The sequence below is a fragment of the Euwallacea fornicatus genome, chromosome 27 (assembly GCF_040115645.1).
Source record: "Euwallacea fornicatus isolate EFF26 chromosome 27, ASM4011564v1, whole genome shotgun sequence".
Lineage (NCBI taxonomy): Eukaryota > Metazoa > Arthropoda > Insecta > Coleoptera > Curculionidae > Euwallacea > Euwallacea fornicatus.
The window spans coordinates 854438-871273 of NC_089567.1; the positions used below are offsets into that span (position 1 = coordinate 854438).

The 16836-nt window shown below is 36.0% G+C and overlaps 2 protein-coding genes across 4 annotated transcripts in view; one reads left to right on the plus strand and one right to left on the minus strand.

Annotated features, from left to right (window-relative positions):
• LOC136347221 (synaptotagmin-15-like) overlaps positions 1-16836 on the minus strand; it is a 76611-nt gene that overhangs the window by 2357 nt on the left and 57418 nt on the right. Inside the window, exon 9 of one of the 2 annotated variants that reach the window (XM_066296994.1) lies at positions 1411-1615. In XM_066296994.1, coding sequence (XP_066153091.1) covers positions 1411-1615 — 205 coding nt within the window. Of the gene's footprint in view, positions 1-1404; positions 1616-16836 lie in introns of both variants that reach the window. The other variant, XM_066296993.1, reaches the window with a different exon arrangement.
• LOC136347218 (aldehyde dehydrogenase, dimeric NADP-preferring-like) lies at positions 6008-15406 on the plus strand. 2 transcript variants are annotated; one of them, XM_066296989.1, is made up of 8 exons: positions 6008-6432; positions 7281-7429; positions 10452-10670; positions 12576-12796; positions 12910-13069; positions 13909-14036; positions 14130-14340; positions 14398-15406. In XM_066296989.1, exons 2-8 carry the CDS (start codon positions 7398-7400, stop codon positions 15023-15025), a joined length of 1599 nt encoding a protein of 532 aa, XP_066153086.1. In that variant the 5' UTR covers positions 6008-6432; positions 7281-7397; the 3' UTR covers positions 15026-15406. The 2 variants fall into 2 exon arrangements, with proteins under 2 accessions (XP_066153086.1, XP_066153085.1); XM_066296988.1 differs by lacking the exon at positions 6008-6432 and adding an exon at positions 6528-7065.

The window sequence follows — 16836 nt, forward strand, 5'->3', positions numbered from 1 at the left end:
CGTGCCCGGGTGGTTTTTGGGACGATAAAGTAAAATTTACCGATGGTTCAGTTGTATCTTCGAGAGGACGCCACAAGCGACCATCAGGATCGCTTATTCCAGCATTTTTGTATAATTAGCATACATGAACGGCCTCAGATGCGTTTTCCTCGGAAAACGTTGCTAGTAGCAACGGGGATAACGCACGCATTTTTTTAAAACATACAAGGCAGAAGAAACATTTTTCCTCCAAAGTAACATACGGTGTGGCTCAAAAAAGTTGCGGCCATTTGAAAGGGTTTCGATGGTCGCTTACGGTGTCATATAAAAGGTACAGCTAAATCGTTGGTATATTTGAGTTTCTCATCCCAAAAAAAACCTACATGCAAAATATCTTAAAATTGGCGGAAAGAGATCGAAAGATATCAAAGAATATATGAATTGTTTTTTTTTTTTTTAATTTTGATACCCCGTGTCCTGAAAACTAGACGAGCTAGGACACATGTTTACGAAATCTTCCCATCTTAAAACTACTTGAAGCATCACCCTGTGAGATATCGGACTCTTATTCAGCAGCACCCTGTGTACTATCGACTTCTGTACTTACTCAGTACACGTGACGCACTTACGTTAGATAATGATAAATTATTAATGAATTTTACCACACTGGTTTATGGCGTGAAAAATAGCAAACGTGCGGTACCTATTGCCGCAGCGAGGTCGAATTCAGTGTTATGAAAGCAGGTACCACTCGACACTACGTAAACGAATTCATCTAATCAAAATTGAATGTCACATCTATCTAGTTTCTAATCTCAGCCAGCAATTCATCGACAATTTTATTTGTTTTTCGTGCAAATTAGGTAAGAGCAGATTAGTACCAGTGGAGGTGGAAATGCGTCGAGGAAATCGAAAACTGTCCTTGCAAAGCTTTTTCCTTCGCCCTTTTCGCAATCCATTTTGCTTGATTCGTACATAATGGTCATAGATCGGAAGATGGCACTTCCGAATAAATTGGAGACCCTTATTCGTATACGAAAAAGGGTCGTCAGCGTGTTAAGGAAAAATTTAACACCTATTTCCACGATCAATATTGCAAAGGGCCATTGCGATATCTGCTTCGAAACCGGAAAGTTGACACAGCCGATTAACGAGCATGGGAATAAAGAGAAATTGGAAAGCAGGAAGTAATGTGTGCTTTCTTTTATTCATCATCGAATAAATCCTTCAGTGAAGGCAATCGCATACAACACCTCGAGTGCGATTTTAAAGGGCCTTTTCGAGTGAGCAGATAAATACCAAATTTTTTTACACTGCGAAGTCTTTGACCGTAGAATCGTTACTTAACTAACCCATTTCCGCACTCGTTAGGTAACGGTAATTTATTCAGAGGCTGGACGAGACAAAACGAAGCACGACACGCACCCTTACCATATCCAGAAGTGTGCTGGAAAACATGGAACGCGAGACTGCTCACGTCAGCTTGAGCGGGAGCCATTTTGAAGTTGAAGCCTTCGGCGAAGCACAAGTTGGCATCCCTGCTGGGTTTGGCCACGTTAGTGCGTTTTTCCTTGACGGCCCTATAGTGCTGGTGAAGAGTCAGACGGACGTAGGCTTCGTGCTTGTCTCCCTGGAACTGAAGAAGCAGATATGATGAATGTTCATGAGTTGAGCACGTCTAAAGCGACCCATAGATGATCAATGTTATTGTCAACATCCCCACTTAATAATTTTGATGTCACCCGGTAGAAATAAGGGTTGGTATTTGGGAGATTGAAGTGTATCGTTAATGATACTATGCAGGTATTTATAATTTGGGACTTTTAAAGTGACCCTTTGGGGGGTCAGTATTATTATCAATAGATTCGTCAAGGGAAGTTGATAGAAGGAAGGATTGATGTTTAGTACGTCGAGCGGGATTGTCAAGGGCGTTAGGCAAGTAAGTTCTAACCCTCGGAAACCTGATACCGAAACTGAAAAAGGGCTCATAGTGTTTTTTGGAAATTTTTAAATCGATCCATAGACGATGAACATTATTAGGAAAATTATTCCGATTGATGATGGTACCTCACGCTGCAACAGTCATTCAGTTCTTTCGATAATATTGCTACCAGTGATAATGGTCTGGGAAGATCTATGGACACTATTAAGCGTAACAAACTATCACGAGGATAATAATTAAATATTAAAAAGAATATAAAATGTAAATACAGATACTTTCTTGTTTTTATAAGCATTTTTTTCTATTGGAATTATATATTAATGCTGGTCAATAGCAGCTAGTTATTTATGGGATATCTGTATATATTCTTTGTTATTACAGTAGAAAAAAAATGGTTTTCGTGCTCGTTTTAATAATATTTTTGGAGATAAAGATACAAATTGGCAGCTACCTTTATACTGTGTGGCCCATTTGAAACAGTTCACCCGAAATATCTTTAGTGGAATTTTTTTCCTCGAAGAGTCCCGAGACACGTTAATTTTTCTTTTAAGGGGGACATTATTAGGTTATGATTTTGTACTTGTAGAGCCATCCCTCTGAACGGGGCGGCAACTCCTGCAAGAACCCTAAATGGCATGGGCGGTTAAGGGGCACATGAAATCAAGGGTATTTCAATTTTTTTTGTGGGTTTGCTGAAGTTTCTTCGCTCCACCTTTAAATATTATTTTAAAAAAATGTTTTAAAACATCGGCAAAATATATTGAAAAAAAAAAATTATTTAATTAAGTATTCAAATCGCGACCCATTTTCTTCCACACAATCATAAAGTCTTCGTTTAACTTTTCCCCGAACATTTGGTAGCATTTCAGGAGCTATTTTACCACATGCTATCACTATTCAGTGGCTAAGGCCTGCTAAAGAGGTAGTTATCGTTTTATAAACAGCAGTTTTTAAATCACCGCATAAGGAAAAGTCCATCGATGTTAAAGGAGGCGATCTTGGGGGCCATTCAATGTGAACCTCTTCTGCCAATCTCGCGTTCGGGAAAATGCTGATCCACAAAAAGATACGCACAGGAGTTGCATAGCGCCATCCTGTTGAAAAAATACATTATTCTCTGGGATCCATAATGTGAGAGTAGATGAAGTCTTGAAGTAGATTGAGGTAAGATTCACCCGTGAGGTTATCAGGTAAAAGAAAGTTCCAACCCATGCATTCATTTTTCCTGGATACTGTGAATGCTGTTCTCTCATAATTCTGGGATTCACATCACTCCAATATCTCCAATTATGTCTGTTGGCAAAGCAATTAAGTGCATTCGTTAGAAAACCATGTAGAATACGAAAAATTGGGATTGATCAAAATGTTTTCACTTGTCCTCTCGCAAAATTGCATACGGCGATCTGGATTATCTTCATTGAGCTCAGGAATGCGATCCATCTTGCAGGGATGGAAATTATGCCATTTGAAGATCCTCTGAATACCACTACGTGGGATACCTTCCACTAAAAATTCTTGCAGTTTCTCGGGCTATTTTATCGTTTTTGAAATCGATGTCGACAATTTCAATCCTCTCTGCAGTGGTGTAAACCGTGATGCTTCGAATCGACAAATTTCGCAGAACAACTCTGATCACTGTAAAGTTGGAACAGAACTGCCTGTTCAATGCTGGTTAAGTCCATTTCCTTATCTTAAGAATTCGATGATAAACACATTTTTTTGTAGTATTGGTGAGTTTGTCATTAGTAAGTTTAAGTAATTATTTTCGATTCATTTCACTAATGTTGTAAAACGGTTTTTTACAATATTTAAATGCGTAGCAAAAAAATTAGCATACTTGTGAAAAGACTTGAAATACCTTTGATTTGATGTGTCACTTGACCTCCCGTGTCATTTAAGATTCTCGAAGGGATTGTCCACCCCGTTCAGGGGGATGACTCTACACCTACGAATTTATGATCTAAAGATGTTCCTCTTAAAAGTGAAATTGATGTGTTTCAGGGCATTCTGAAAAAAAATCCATTCAAAGTATTTCAGGCGGACTGTTTTAAATGGACCACCCCGTATGTGTAGATACATAGGTACGCACATATGATGTAAAATCTAATTTAGCAGTATTTTACAAATGTTCCTTACTTCGTCGTTTTTGTACGTCTTAAATTTAATTAAGAGACAATAATTACCTCACCGTAAAATAGAATATGGTAGTTAAAGCTTAATTAGCACATAAAGTATCATTTGAGAAGGAGGACCAAAGCAAGATTTTTCTTTAAAGGTGATTTTCTCAGGAATCTTCGTTTGGATCTTTAGTCTATATTTGCTTAGTATCCTCATGCCGTTTGTTTAGGTCGTTTACACTTCCTGTTAGTTTTTTTAAATAAATACGGTTTATCCATGTTCCTACCTCTGCCCTATTTGCTAATTTGACACATCTTAGCCCAATTGGAAATAGGTCAGAATTTTTCTTAAGTAATGTAATAGGAATTTCCACTTCATTTACAACGTTTAGAATTTTTTCGAAGGTATCAGAACATTGTAGAATTGCGCGATGTTTTCTTAAGTTAAGGTTACTTTTTCATTATAATCTTCATAATTCAAATACAGGCAAAAATTTGCAATAAACGCGTATGCGTGCATTCCGTATGCGCATCGATTGTGCGCGCACACAAACTGATGAAGCCAATAAGCTGAAACGTACGATATCGGGGTCGCTCAACATAATTTTTTTTACTTTTACTTTTGCGGACTTGCCTTTGCTCCAATTTCATTCGTTGGAGTTACTTTAAAACATATACCAGTGGGAGGATGGTAATGGAAATAGGTTATTTGTCGAAATTATAAACTGTTTCCTGTAACTTTACTTAACTGGTTGTTTTTCTCATAAATAAATGAAGAATAATTACTTTGACTAGTAAATTAACATAGCGATTGCATAACAACACTCAATACTCGTTTTGTAGCTTGTAAACAAAGGTATATACAAATCAGATACCTGCAATGTTATAAATAGTTAAACAACATATTATGCAAATTTTTATATTTAAATTTACATTACGTATAATTATTAAAGGAATTTAATAAGTTTTTAAAAAAATAATAACTACATAATAGGTAAGTGTACATCTAGGTTTTTCATGTATGAATACTTTGCTTATTTCCACCATTTACTTAATTGAAACTTAATTTACGTATTCTTTATTATCTTGACTTTGAACTTTTGTATTTTAACGTGTTAATATTAAATTTAATACTGCACGCACATAAGGAAAAGGACGAGTATTTTATGTTAAGTTAGTAATTTCCTTAAGCAAAAACCTTACCGAGACCCACTTCTATTAACAGTAAAGCCGGATTTATAAACCCAACGTTAGATTTGGCTTCGGCGCCGGCTCTGAGCATTTGCACTGCATTCGCAATATAGCTCAAATTGTGCTCTTGCAGTTAGATTTGGCGTTGCATGCGACATCAGCCCCAACCACCTGATACTCGACTGGACCGTGGGGGATACACTTATTTCGGCACCACCCCTCATCGCGACAGGTCTGAGGGTGACAGGATGCACCAAGAGCAGGAGGCGTACGAGATGCTTACCCGCTGAAACAATCCTCATCGTCTTCCTTCCTTGCCGAAACTTTTCCCAGGGATGATGCATCAGGGATTAAGGGAATGGCCCTAATGTTCCCCTTTTATCTTTTTCATTTTTCGGACTAATTTCCATTAACCCGAAGCAACCTGAACCGTGAGTGTGCGCCGTGAGATTGATTTCATTTGAATGATGATGCGCTGTGTTGCGCTTTTACTACGATTCAAAGTCAAAAATATCAATGGCGCCATTAAATTTAGTGATATTCATCTTTATTCTAGCCAAGGTTAATGATGAATCTGAATCCAATATTGAGTTTATAAGTCGTCTTGACCACTTGAAGGTACACGGTATGGTAGGTTTTAGGAACATTTCCAAACCGGTTTTCAGTGCCATTTTTAAAGGTGTCTTCTGTGCCATAAGCAGAGAAGGTACTGAATTTGCCATTGATATCAATCAATCTTAGTGAAAAGGAAAAATCTTTGTGAAGTTTGCGACCAAGCCGCGCACCTACGTGCTGCTGGGTATCTACCAGATAATACCATGGATCCTATTTACAGGCCTATTAAGTGCCATTGCTCGATAATTTGCTAACTGCAAGTCGGGTGCTTACGTACAACAAATGAAAAAACTAAATAAAACAATGGAACATGATAAGAAAAATTCTTACGAAACACGTATTGGTGATAGGAGCGTACGCTGAGTAGACGGTTGTTACTGATTGGGTATACGCATTACAATCATGGTTGCGTCTTGACCTGAAGTGTATAGGCCGATGCAAAAGGGCTTTTAATCTTTTTTTGTCCATGATAAAGTGTGAAATCCCCCTGGGTCTGTGCATTTCCATCAGTCCATGGCGATTTTCTCCCAAATGAGTGTTTTGGGACAGCATGAATTAAGGTCGTGTGTGAGCGATTTCCTTTCGATAGTAAGTAGATACCTCCTAAATTAGATAAGATACGACCATTTTACCTCACTTTTAGAAATAGCTTTCCATCTTCTTTTTTCCTGTTTTCGTCTGCTGTGCTGCTATGGTATCTGTTATGCTGAGAGATTCACTCGAAATTAGATGTTATTATATCTGCGTCATGGCAATTTGCCTGAAACTCTCTGTAATACTGAAAATGCGACTTCTGCGACATGATCTGTGATTATATCCTACTTCAAATTTTAATCCTTTCAACTTGAACTTCTCATTACCTATATAGCTGGTAGGTAATTCATATAAAAATCAAAGGAATGAATGAATAATACATATCCTTCACTAACAAGATCTTTTAGCAAAAATCAATTACGTGCATAGTCCAACAGATCAGCTAGTCTGGTCGACAGTGTAATATCAAATATTACTATCCCATATTTATCAGGTATTAAACATTTAATTAGCAGTTCCGTTTTTGCGTGATTTGATAAACCTTGTCCGATGAGGAAATTCAGTGTATAGTTTTGCGAGTTCCACAGTGAGACGTTCATGGTAATTAGTCATGATCCCACGTGCGCGTTTCGAGATAGGGAATTAACACGAGTTTGAGTACGCCGACGGAAAAAGGATAAAGTTTAGGTGAATAAAGGGTTTTTTAAATTAATCGTAACGTTTGTTTCATGGCATAAAATTGCGATTAAAACTGAGTCTGCAAATCTGGCTTATTATAAATTTTTCAGTTTAAAATTTGGACTTTTCCCTGTAACGCGTATATCCTCTTTGTACTTCAAAATAATTCTCCTTTATATGCACCCATAAAATAATAATTTATTAACGATCGTTGTTTGAAAAAGGTTGATTCATTACGACTGGTAATGTCGCAACTATAGGACACGTTCCAACAATAGACTAAGCTTTTCTTTATCCAAGTTGCTCTGTTTCGGCCCAGTGGGTTTATTGATGTCCAGTGCATGATGGTCGACGGGGAATATATTCTGCCACGGTAAGTTACACATTAAATAAGCAAATAAGAAAAAAAACTGTCAGGGCGGTTCACGTAAGTGGTCAAGCTGACATAAGTCTGGTCAGCGATCAGTTCTTCAAGCAATCTCGTACTCGCTTTGACCAAGCGAACTATAATTTTATTAATTTTTAACAAGTTTGACAAAATAAATTTAAGAAGTTATTTCAAGAACTTTTCTACGGGAAAATCCTTCAGGTACCCGTAATTAGTAAAAATCTTAATTATGTACAGGCCGGGGGGCAGGTTTTCCCGAGATCTGGAATCGCGTCTCGGCAGACGGAAATAATCTTAATTAACGCTACATCTAATGAATATTCTTGATTGATAGAGTTCAATGCGAATTCAGTAGGTCGAATGCTAATTAAAATTTTTCATTGTAACCAAAATCTAGACTTTACTGAGTATGATTGAAAAATTTCATGTGGTTAGTCGGGGTTAGTTTTTGGCTAGTTCGGTTTCCATGTTGGTTGCACTTCATCCGACGATTTGTAAATATTTTTAAATGTCCAGAATGATCTCCTGATTCGAATTGTCTCTCTATTTATCTATTACATTAAATATAATAGCATTCTAAAAAATTAAAGATATTAATTTCGTATTACTTTGTAATGAAAGCTGTATACTTTTTTCTCTCCTCAAAATTGTTCTTCCATTAAAGTCGTCGTTACCTGCTAAATATCATATAATTGAAGAGTTCGATTTTCCATCAGTCCTAAACTTCCAACCACCAATTCGCTTATTTCGTTGAAATGAAAGAAAATACATTAACTTTCTTAGGAAGTTCAATTATAGGAATTCATGAATTAGTGATTATGAAAAAAAAGTAATTAAAGTATATAGAATTGAGACAAAATATAGTAAAATTGTTCCTGTTTGTGTCTCTACTCGTTCTTTTTTAATCAATAATATTGTTCGTAATTTTTCTATAATACCTAAAATAATTAAACTCGTTACGTAAGGATTGTTATCTCGGAAACCACAAGAGTTATAAAAGGTTTTTGAAATTTTTTTGAAAATGGTGATATTTTTTATTTTTTATTTATTTATTTTTTTTATAAGTTCATCACATGACGGTATTTTCTAACATTGTCGAATCAATATTGGTTTCTTCAGAGCGTTATGTTAGACTTTTTTGCAGTATGGAGCAATGTCACTGTTCAAATTATCTGATATAGAAACTTTTCTTAATAAGTAAAAACATTTTGAAAATTCTTCGATTTTTTTTTTTTTGAGCAAATGAACCCCCCGAGAACTTTGGGGACTTCTTTGATGATTTGGGGAAGATAAATGTCTCATGTGAACCTTCTTAAGAGCATTTATCAGGCATATACAGTAGCAGTCAAAACTAGAGAAACATTTCTTTTAGGCGTTATACTTTCTAAATATTGCTTACGTTTAAATTAAACTTTTATTATTATAAATGTAAACCGTAGCGGCCTAGTTTCAATTAATTTTCATTATAATTCATCAAGGAATTCATATATAACTAAAAAAAATTAAATGTGTTTAATCCATATATTGTTGCATATCCCTTAGTTAGTGAAACTGCACTACATCTCTTTTTGATGGAATCTAATAGTTTATTAATTGTTTCCTGCTCAATCGAGTTCCAGGCATCTTCTAGTGCACTAAATAATTCTTCCTCGTTTGTAAATTTATCTGGATGATCTTGTCTCATTTCTTCATCTATCATGTCCCAGACGTTTTCAGTGGGGTTGAGGTCCGGACTCCGAGGAGGCCATTTCAGTCCACTGACGTTATTGGTGGCAAAAAACTCTTTGATAATTTTGGCAGCACGCTTTGGATCGTTGTAACGTTGAAAAATCCACTTAAGATGTTATCTTTCGCATATGGTATCATAACATCTTTTATTATTTCGAAATATCGATCCATTATTCCATCTATTCTTACTATTGGTCCCATACCAAATCCGGGAGAGGACCCCCAAATCATCAATCCGCCACCACCAAATTTAACAGTGCCTTTCGTGAACTTTGGATTATACCTGTCATCAATAGGACGTCGTAGGTACTGAATGTCATCAGATGAGAATAAATTAGATTTACTTTCATCCGAAAATAGTACCGTTTCCGCTTCTCATTCGTCTGCTCTAAGTGTTCTCTTGCGAATTCTAAGAGGGCCACTCTATTTTTCGTCGAAATGAAGAGTTTTCTTGCGGGCCTTCTTCCATAAAGATAATTTTCTCTAAGTCGACATCGCACAGTACTAAACGATATTCTTAGCTGCCCATTTTCACTGCAGATATCCCCCACTGTCTTCTTCGGATCTTCTCCGGAGGTTCCTACTATTCTTCGATCATCACTTTTTGCGGTTTTACGGGGTTGGCCAGATCTGGGGAGGGTCGTTATCGTTCTCCGTAAATTAAAGTAAATGATAATTTTATTTATAACTTCGATTTAGATTTAATTCGCTCCCGATATGCGATTGCTTCATATGTGATTTATGTTTGGAAATAATTAATTTTCTCACATCCACACATACACAGGTTTCCCTCGAGGCATATTGGAGATGACTGTGTTAGTATAGTATGTATAGCAATTATGGTTAAATCTACAATGATTCTTAAATACGATATGAGAGCAATAAACGAATGTTTTCCTACTTTTGCTTGCCCATGAAAAAATTTTGCCATATAAAAAAATGTGATAAGATTATCGTTCAATATTTTTTATAAAATTGCTTCGCTTTAGGCCTTAAATATGCCAAAATAAATTCGACGAACATAAATATTTCTCTACTTTTGACTGGTACTGTACATGTACAGAATATTATTTTTGAAATTTTGCGTTATTTGAATGTACTCTGTACGAATCTAAGAGACTAATAAGGAATACCCTTCCCCCCACATAATCTGGAACCATTTGCGGTGCAAGTCAGATATGTGGTAGACATGAAACTGATAATCTTCAAATTCTGCATTTAAACTTTTCACCTTTTTAAATATTTAACATAATTTTTCGCCAATTGCTTGGCCTTTCAGAGTTGAAAATTCTTGTGACCAGGTAGCTGTAATTGACATGGAAATGTGCTCCGACACCGAAAAGCAATCTGCGACCTACATAGTGGCCCAAGCAAGAAAAGCTTTCAACAGTGGTAAAACTCAGCCTTACGAATTTAGGAAAGCTCAGCTAGAAGGGGTTAGGATGTTCCTGGAGGAGCATTCTCACGGGTTGTGCAGTGCTTTGTATTCAGATTTAAGGTACATAGGACATACATATCATATATATTGAAAATATTTTTAATATAAGATATCCCTAAAAGGTGTATACTAAATTTCCGAGGCGAAAACATGACGATTTAATCGAATTTATTTTAGTCCTAAAGTTGACGGCTTTCAAAATGGCGGACGTCAAATTGATGATTAAAAAAAGGGGAAAAATTAATTACTTCGTCTGTTCCGCTACTGCCTGAACAAAATGTTGCATTCGGGGATTTTTAGGGGCGAGAAATCAAAATCCATTTGCATTTCCAATGCACACTTTAGAGAGCGCTGTCAGCGCTAGGTGAACTCTCGTTAAAAGGGCGTCACTTTTTTTATCGCCCATTATAGATTTTATTTATGACGAATTTTGTATTTTTCCAGATGTATTATGAGAAAAAGGTATCTCGGTACAAGTTCTTACGGACATTGCTTCTCAGGATATTCGAAGTTTAATACTCGCTACATAACTTGAAAAATAACTTTAAAAAAATGCGTATTTATTCGTACAGTTAGAAAGAAAAAAAAATAAAAACGTTTTATTCATCTTTAGCTCTTTTAATTTTTTTTAAATCTTCATATTTTTATTTCATTATACCAATTATGTATTATTTATTTTGTTGTACTGAACGAATGCACACGGAGACCAAAAATTCCTGCGTAAATTTGTTAAAATTTGAAGGAAATATTTTTCACGAAAATGCTGGAAAACGTTAAATACTGTTTTTAGTTATGCGTTTTTTGACGTAACAGACGAGTATATACGGGTACTTATGGAGTAGATAAATGTAGTTCTTTTTTTGTCTTACGGAGCCCCACGTATACTATGACGTTTTTGAGTTCTTTGACATATTCTGAATACATTTTATGCAGCGTGTCCATGTCTAAATTTGACAGTTTTTGAAATAGTTGCGTAATATGGCAGTTAGAATGGTCTGCTAGGTGGTCTGATCTCATTCTTATGGGATTTTTTATGGAGCCATCTGAAACTCTCCATCTGAAAACCCCAATAATACAGAAAAGTTAAAAAATGAAATTACTCAAGAAGCTCAATAAATACGTTCTCAAATTATTATTTTTTATCTTCAAAACTTTGAATTGTCGCTTGTTCATTGCCAGGAAGCCAACGCAGCACAGTTCGAAGATTTGATAAATTAGATTAAAGCAGTTTATGTTGTAATTTTTTAAGTTTTGATGTTTTGTATTTTTTTTTTAACATATTAATATATATGGGGTTCCATAAGAAAAAAAAATGAAAAAGTACTTGTATCTATTTCATGGGTAACCCGGTATATATGTGTGCCCCGTCAAAAAGTATATAACTAAAAACAATATTTAAAGTGTTCCAGCTTTTCCATGAAGAATATTTCGTTTAGTTTTTGAACGAATTTATGCGGGATTTTTAGTCTTCTCTGTACATGCGCTCTAAAGCTATTTCAAAGACATGCAGCGAACTTTAAACCTCAGACATCTCGAGAAAGAGTGACCGTAGTGACTTGCAGCCACATGCCTTTTTTTCATAAAACATTTAGGAAAAAACAAATTTAGCTTTAAGTAAATGTTATACCAGGAGATCAAGAAGTTATGTCCCTTTTAAGAGAGTTCACCCAGCGCCGACAACGTTCTCTACAATTAACATCGTAAGTATAGACGGATTCTGAATTCCCCCCCTGAAAACCCCCAGATGCGCCATTTTGTTTGGATGGTACCATAACAAATAGAACAATTAACGTTTCTCCTTTGTTAATCTTCATTTTGACGCCCTGTATTTTGGAAACCATCAATTTTAGGACAAATGTGGTTAAATCGTCATGTTTTCGCCTCGGAAATCTGTGGTAAAATTTTATTCGGATCTTTTAGAGACACTCTATGCGTATATTATCTCATGTGTGATTTGCATTGCAGAAAGCCTAAATCTGAGTCTTACATGCACGAAATAGGCTTTCTTATTGTGGAAATCAACGATATTTTGCGATACTTGAAAGATTGGATGAAACCTGAGGTCCCCAAGAAACCGTTATTGAACTTTTTCGACGATATTCGCATCTATTCAGATCCCCTGGGGGTCGTTTTGGTTATGGGAGCGTGGAATTACCCCTTACACTTGACTTTATGTCCTGTCCTGGGCAAGTGCACATTATTTCAATTAAATCCATTTTGTAATTTTCCCGACGTAACTATTCAGTTAATTGGGCACATAATTTCATAATTATAATTAAAAGTCGATGGTGTTTTTTAGGAGCAATTGCAGGGGGCAATTGCTGTGTGATTAAACCTTCGGACTTATCGACTCACACGTCGCGGTACATAGCGGATTTCATGCCGAAATACGTGGACAAGGACTGCTACCCCGTGTTCCTAGGGGGGGTTCCCGAAACAACAGACCTTTTGAAAGAAAAGTAAGTTGATGCGGTCTAATCGAGGTAAGACTCGAGAATGTCTCGCTTGAAACTAGGCCTGAAGTCAGCTGACATTGAAAAGTTACATGAGCTCGGAAAATTGTGAATTTACGAGCTTTGTGGGATCCGTTACCAGTATTGTTGTATTCCAGAAAAGAGCTATTGTTCCGTAAAATTCTAAAAATGAACTAACTGCGTATGGTTGGTTCAATTCTAAACTACAGTGTTCCACAATTCCATCGATTTTTCGCCTCCGACAGTCTTATATTATTTCTAACGAGCTTCAACCAGTCAGAACTATTAATAGCTTATACGGGGTGTTCCAGATTAATCGGGGCTGCAGCTTCAAAATAAAACAAATCAAACCTACGTTTGCAACGAGAGTGCACCTTAAATTACCCCTTTCTAGTAATTGCTGAAATCCTGACCGTGAAACCTGGGACACCCTGTAGGTATACTTGGATACCTCGGAGGCGTGGAGGATTGATTTTCCGCTTAGACTCAAAGTAAAGGTTTCCCATCTGCATTTTGGGTAATTATACACTCCTTTTCGATTATTAATTCATTGAAAACTGGGACTTTAAGTGGTGGTTGCTTAGAGGACGTATTCGTGGATTGATTGGAAGTGGCATGATTTGACAATGGAAATGGGGGCTAAAATTGCCATTCAAGGCTTAAGATGTCATTTAAGTATCGGTTTAAAAAATTAATTGTAACTTAAATATATCCCTGAAATCATACAGAAGTTTTCTCCAATAGGAAGCCAATGGAGTTTCCAGTGAAGGCACTTAATATTAATCGAGATTAAATATTTGAAAATATTTATTTCTAAATTCCAGGTTTGACTACATATTTTATACCGGGTCAACTGCAGTCGGGAAAATTATCCATAAAGCCGCAGCTAACTTTCTGACACCTACAACGCTGGAACTCGGGGGTAAAAGCCCCACTTACATTGATTCAACAGGTATTACAAAAATATTTTACAGGTACTACAATTTTACATATAGCAAATTTAATCAGAAACTATTCCTCCATGTATGATTAATGTTGTTTTTAGCGGACATAGAGGTGGCTATAAAGCGCATCGTCTGGGGCAAATTCACCAATGCAGGACAGACTTGCGTGGCCCCGGACTACATTCTCTGTACCAGAGATGTCCAGGATGAAGTCGTAAAATGTGCCGAGAATTGCATTAAAAACTTCTTCGGTGACAATGTGAAACAGTCCGAAGATTTTGCACGAATCATCAACGAAAGACATTTCATTCGGTAACTTGAACCCCTCTTTACGAACAAAATAGTAAAAGACCCTTAACAATGTTACAGGGTGTGCAATCTTCTTAAAAACCAGAACGTCGCCATAGGCGGCGAAGTGGATGCGCAAGACCTCTACATCGCCCCCACTATTCTTGTGGACGTCCACCCCGATAGTGATGTAATGAAAGAGGAAATTTTTGGTCCCATTTTACCGATTGTAAACGTTGAAAGCGCATCTGAAGCCGTCGAATTCATCAACAAAAGGGAAAAGCCTTTGGCCATGTATATTTTCACTAAAGACAGGAAAACCAAAAATTACTTCTTAAGAAACACGTCCAGTGGCGGAGTATGCATAAATGATACGTTGATGCACCTGGCGGTGTCATCTTTGCCCTTCGGAGGCGTAGGCAACAGTGGGATGGGCAATTACCACGGGAAAAAGAGTTTTGATATTTTTGTTCATAAGAAGAGTGTATTGATGAGATCGTACAATTCAATTGGAGAGAAGTTGCAGGAGATTCGATATCCTCCTTATACAGAGCGAGCGAGGGTTACGTTGCAGGTAGTAACAAAGAACTTAAACAGAAGCGTCAATTTTACTGGTTATTTGTATTATGGGTTAGCTTTTGGATTAGGGGTGGGAATTACTGTGGGGGGATTTTATCTGAAAAACCACTTTTACTGCAATGACTTATAGGGTTTTTCAGTAGATCAAAGCCAATTACGCGCTTTTAAATGTTTTTCAGGCAGAAGTGAATAGTCTATTTTAATTAATTTCCTTTTGTTGGTGATATGTTATGGGAATCTCAGATTATGTGATAATATTGATATGTAGAATCTAGTTGTGTTTAACGCTACATGTTGTCTGTAAGTTGAAATATACAACATACGTCTTAGGTTATTTAATTGTTGTGCGGACTCTATAATGTCTCTATATCTCTATTCGATATTTAAGCGTAAATCAACAAACAAGTAATTTCTTGCCAATTTCGTGTAATTTCTAATTGTTATTTTTTTGTTATTGAACCTTTATTCTACTCTGATTGTAATGCATATTAAATTGTGGCTTCAAATCGCTCTATTTTCTTTTCATTCTTTTCCTTAATTTTTTTTCTCAGGTCTTTCTCGCGTTCTTTGCTTTACTAGATCTACTATACTGTGAACCCCAGCATGCTTAGGTTGCGTTTATTTCTCCATAGATACCTTAATGCGAATCGTTGTGTTCTTTTTTACCCTTTCTATTTACGCTTCATTTCCGCCTTTTTTCTTTATCTTTTTGTCCCTCTTGTTTTCTCTTCGACACAAATTAAAGATCAACGACCTGTCAATAGTACTTCTGGGAACCGGTTATATCTTGCAACTGATCATGATCTACTTAACATCTAAGTTATATTCATATTTCCATCATGTCTCATTGATATACTTCGACGAACATACCCATTTCATGTAATATGTATACCGTGCGACTCTAAATTGTTCACTGTCCCCGTCAAGTTTTTATTTATTTATTTTTTTTTAATTCAAAGGTGGTTCTAAATCAGACAAAAAATTCGATATTTTGACGTTTGTTTATTTTTTTAAATGTTGCTTAGGTCAGCGATAGCGCAAAACGGCCGATTTTTATTAATTGAATCGCGATTCAATTGGCAGTTCAAACTAAAAGTGTTTTGAAATCACATTCATTGGTGTACTGCACTTCATAATCTAAAAATTAGTTTTTGCGCAAAATAGGTATAAAGTTGGTAAAAAAAGGAATACAAAGTTTAAAAGTATGTAAACAATGGAAAAACTTGTTTGTTGATAGGAATTGGTTTTGTTTCGGTTTTAATACTCACGATCTTTGGTTATTTAATTTTTTTTTTATTTTTCTTTGACCAAGCACTGTTTTCGAGCACAAAAACGTAAATAAGCCAAATTCCTCTCAACAGAGAAGTTTGTTCATTGTTTACGTGCTATTTAATTGAGTTTGTATGAAGTTTTTAACCAAATTTATACCTGTTTTTCTCAAGGACTAATGGATAGATTTCAAATCGTAGTATGTACCTCGTTGAATACAGTGTTGAAAGAGTGTTAATTTGAGGTGCCATTCGACCCATATTTCAATTTAAAAAAATCGGCTATTTGGCGCTACCCATGACGTCAGAAATATTAAAACAAAAAAGTTATCAAAAATTGTAATTTTTTTTGTCCTATTTAATGTTGCTTTTGAATAAAAAAAAATTAATGTTCATAGGGGGAGGACAATTTAGAGCGGTATGACGTGACAAATATTATCAATGGAAGATCATTGCGAAGATCATACTGATTAGGCAATGCGGCCAAAGATACCTTTTCTTCCTGAAATGTGAGTATCAAGTGGAAATAATTTTAAGCAAAATAGTTCTAAGTAGTAATGGTGGTGACGTATTCCATTCAACCTCATTGGAAGCATAACTTCCATGTTATTTGAAATTGGCGCGCGAAGTAATTGGATTAGAATTGTTATTATATATATATATATATATAATT

Excerpts from the sequence above, each read along its gene's own strand:
- LOC136347218 (XM_066296989.1), top strand. The coding sequence starts at position 7,398 with ATGATGGTCGACGGGGAATATATTCTGCCACG. Across the intron at positions 7,430-10,451 it reads GGGGAATATATTCTGCCACG|AGTTGAAAATTCTTGTGACC; the intron begins GTAAGTTACACA and ends TTGGCCTTTCAG. Across the intron at positions 14,341-14,397 it reads AACGAAAGACATTTCATTCG|GGTGTGCAATCTTCTTAAAA; the intron begins GTAACTTGAACC and ends ACAATGTTACAG.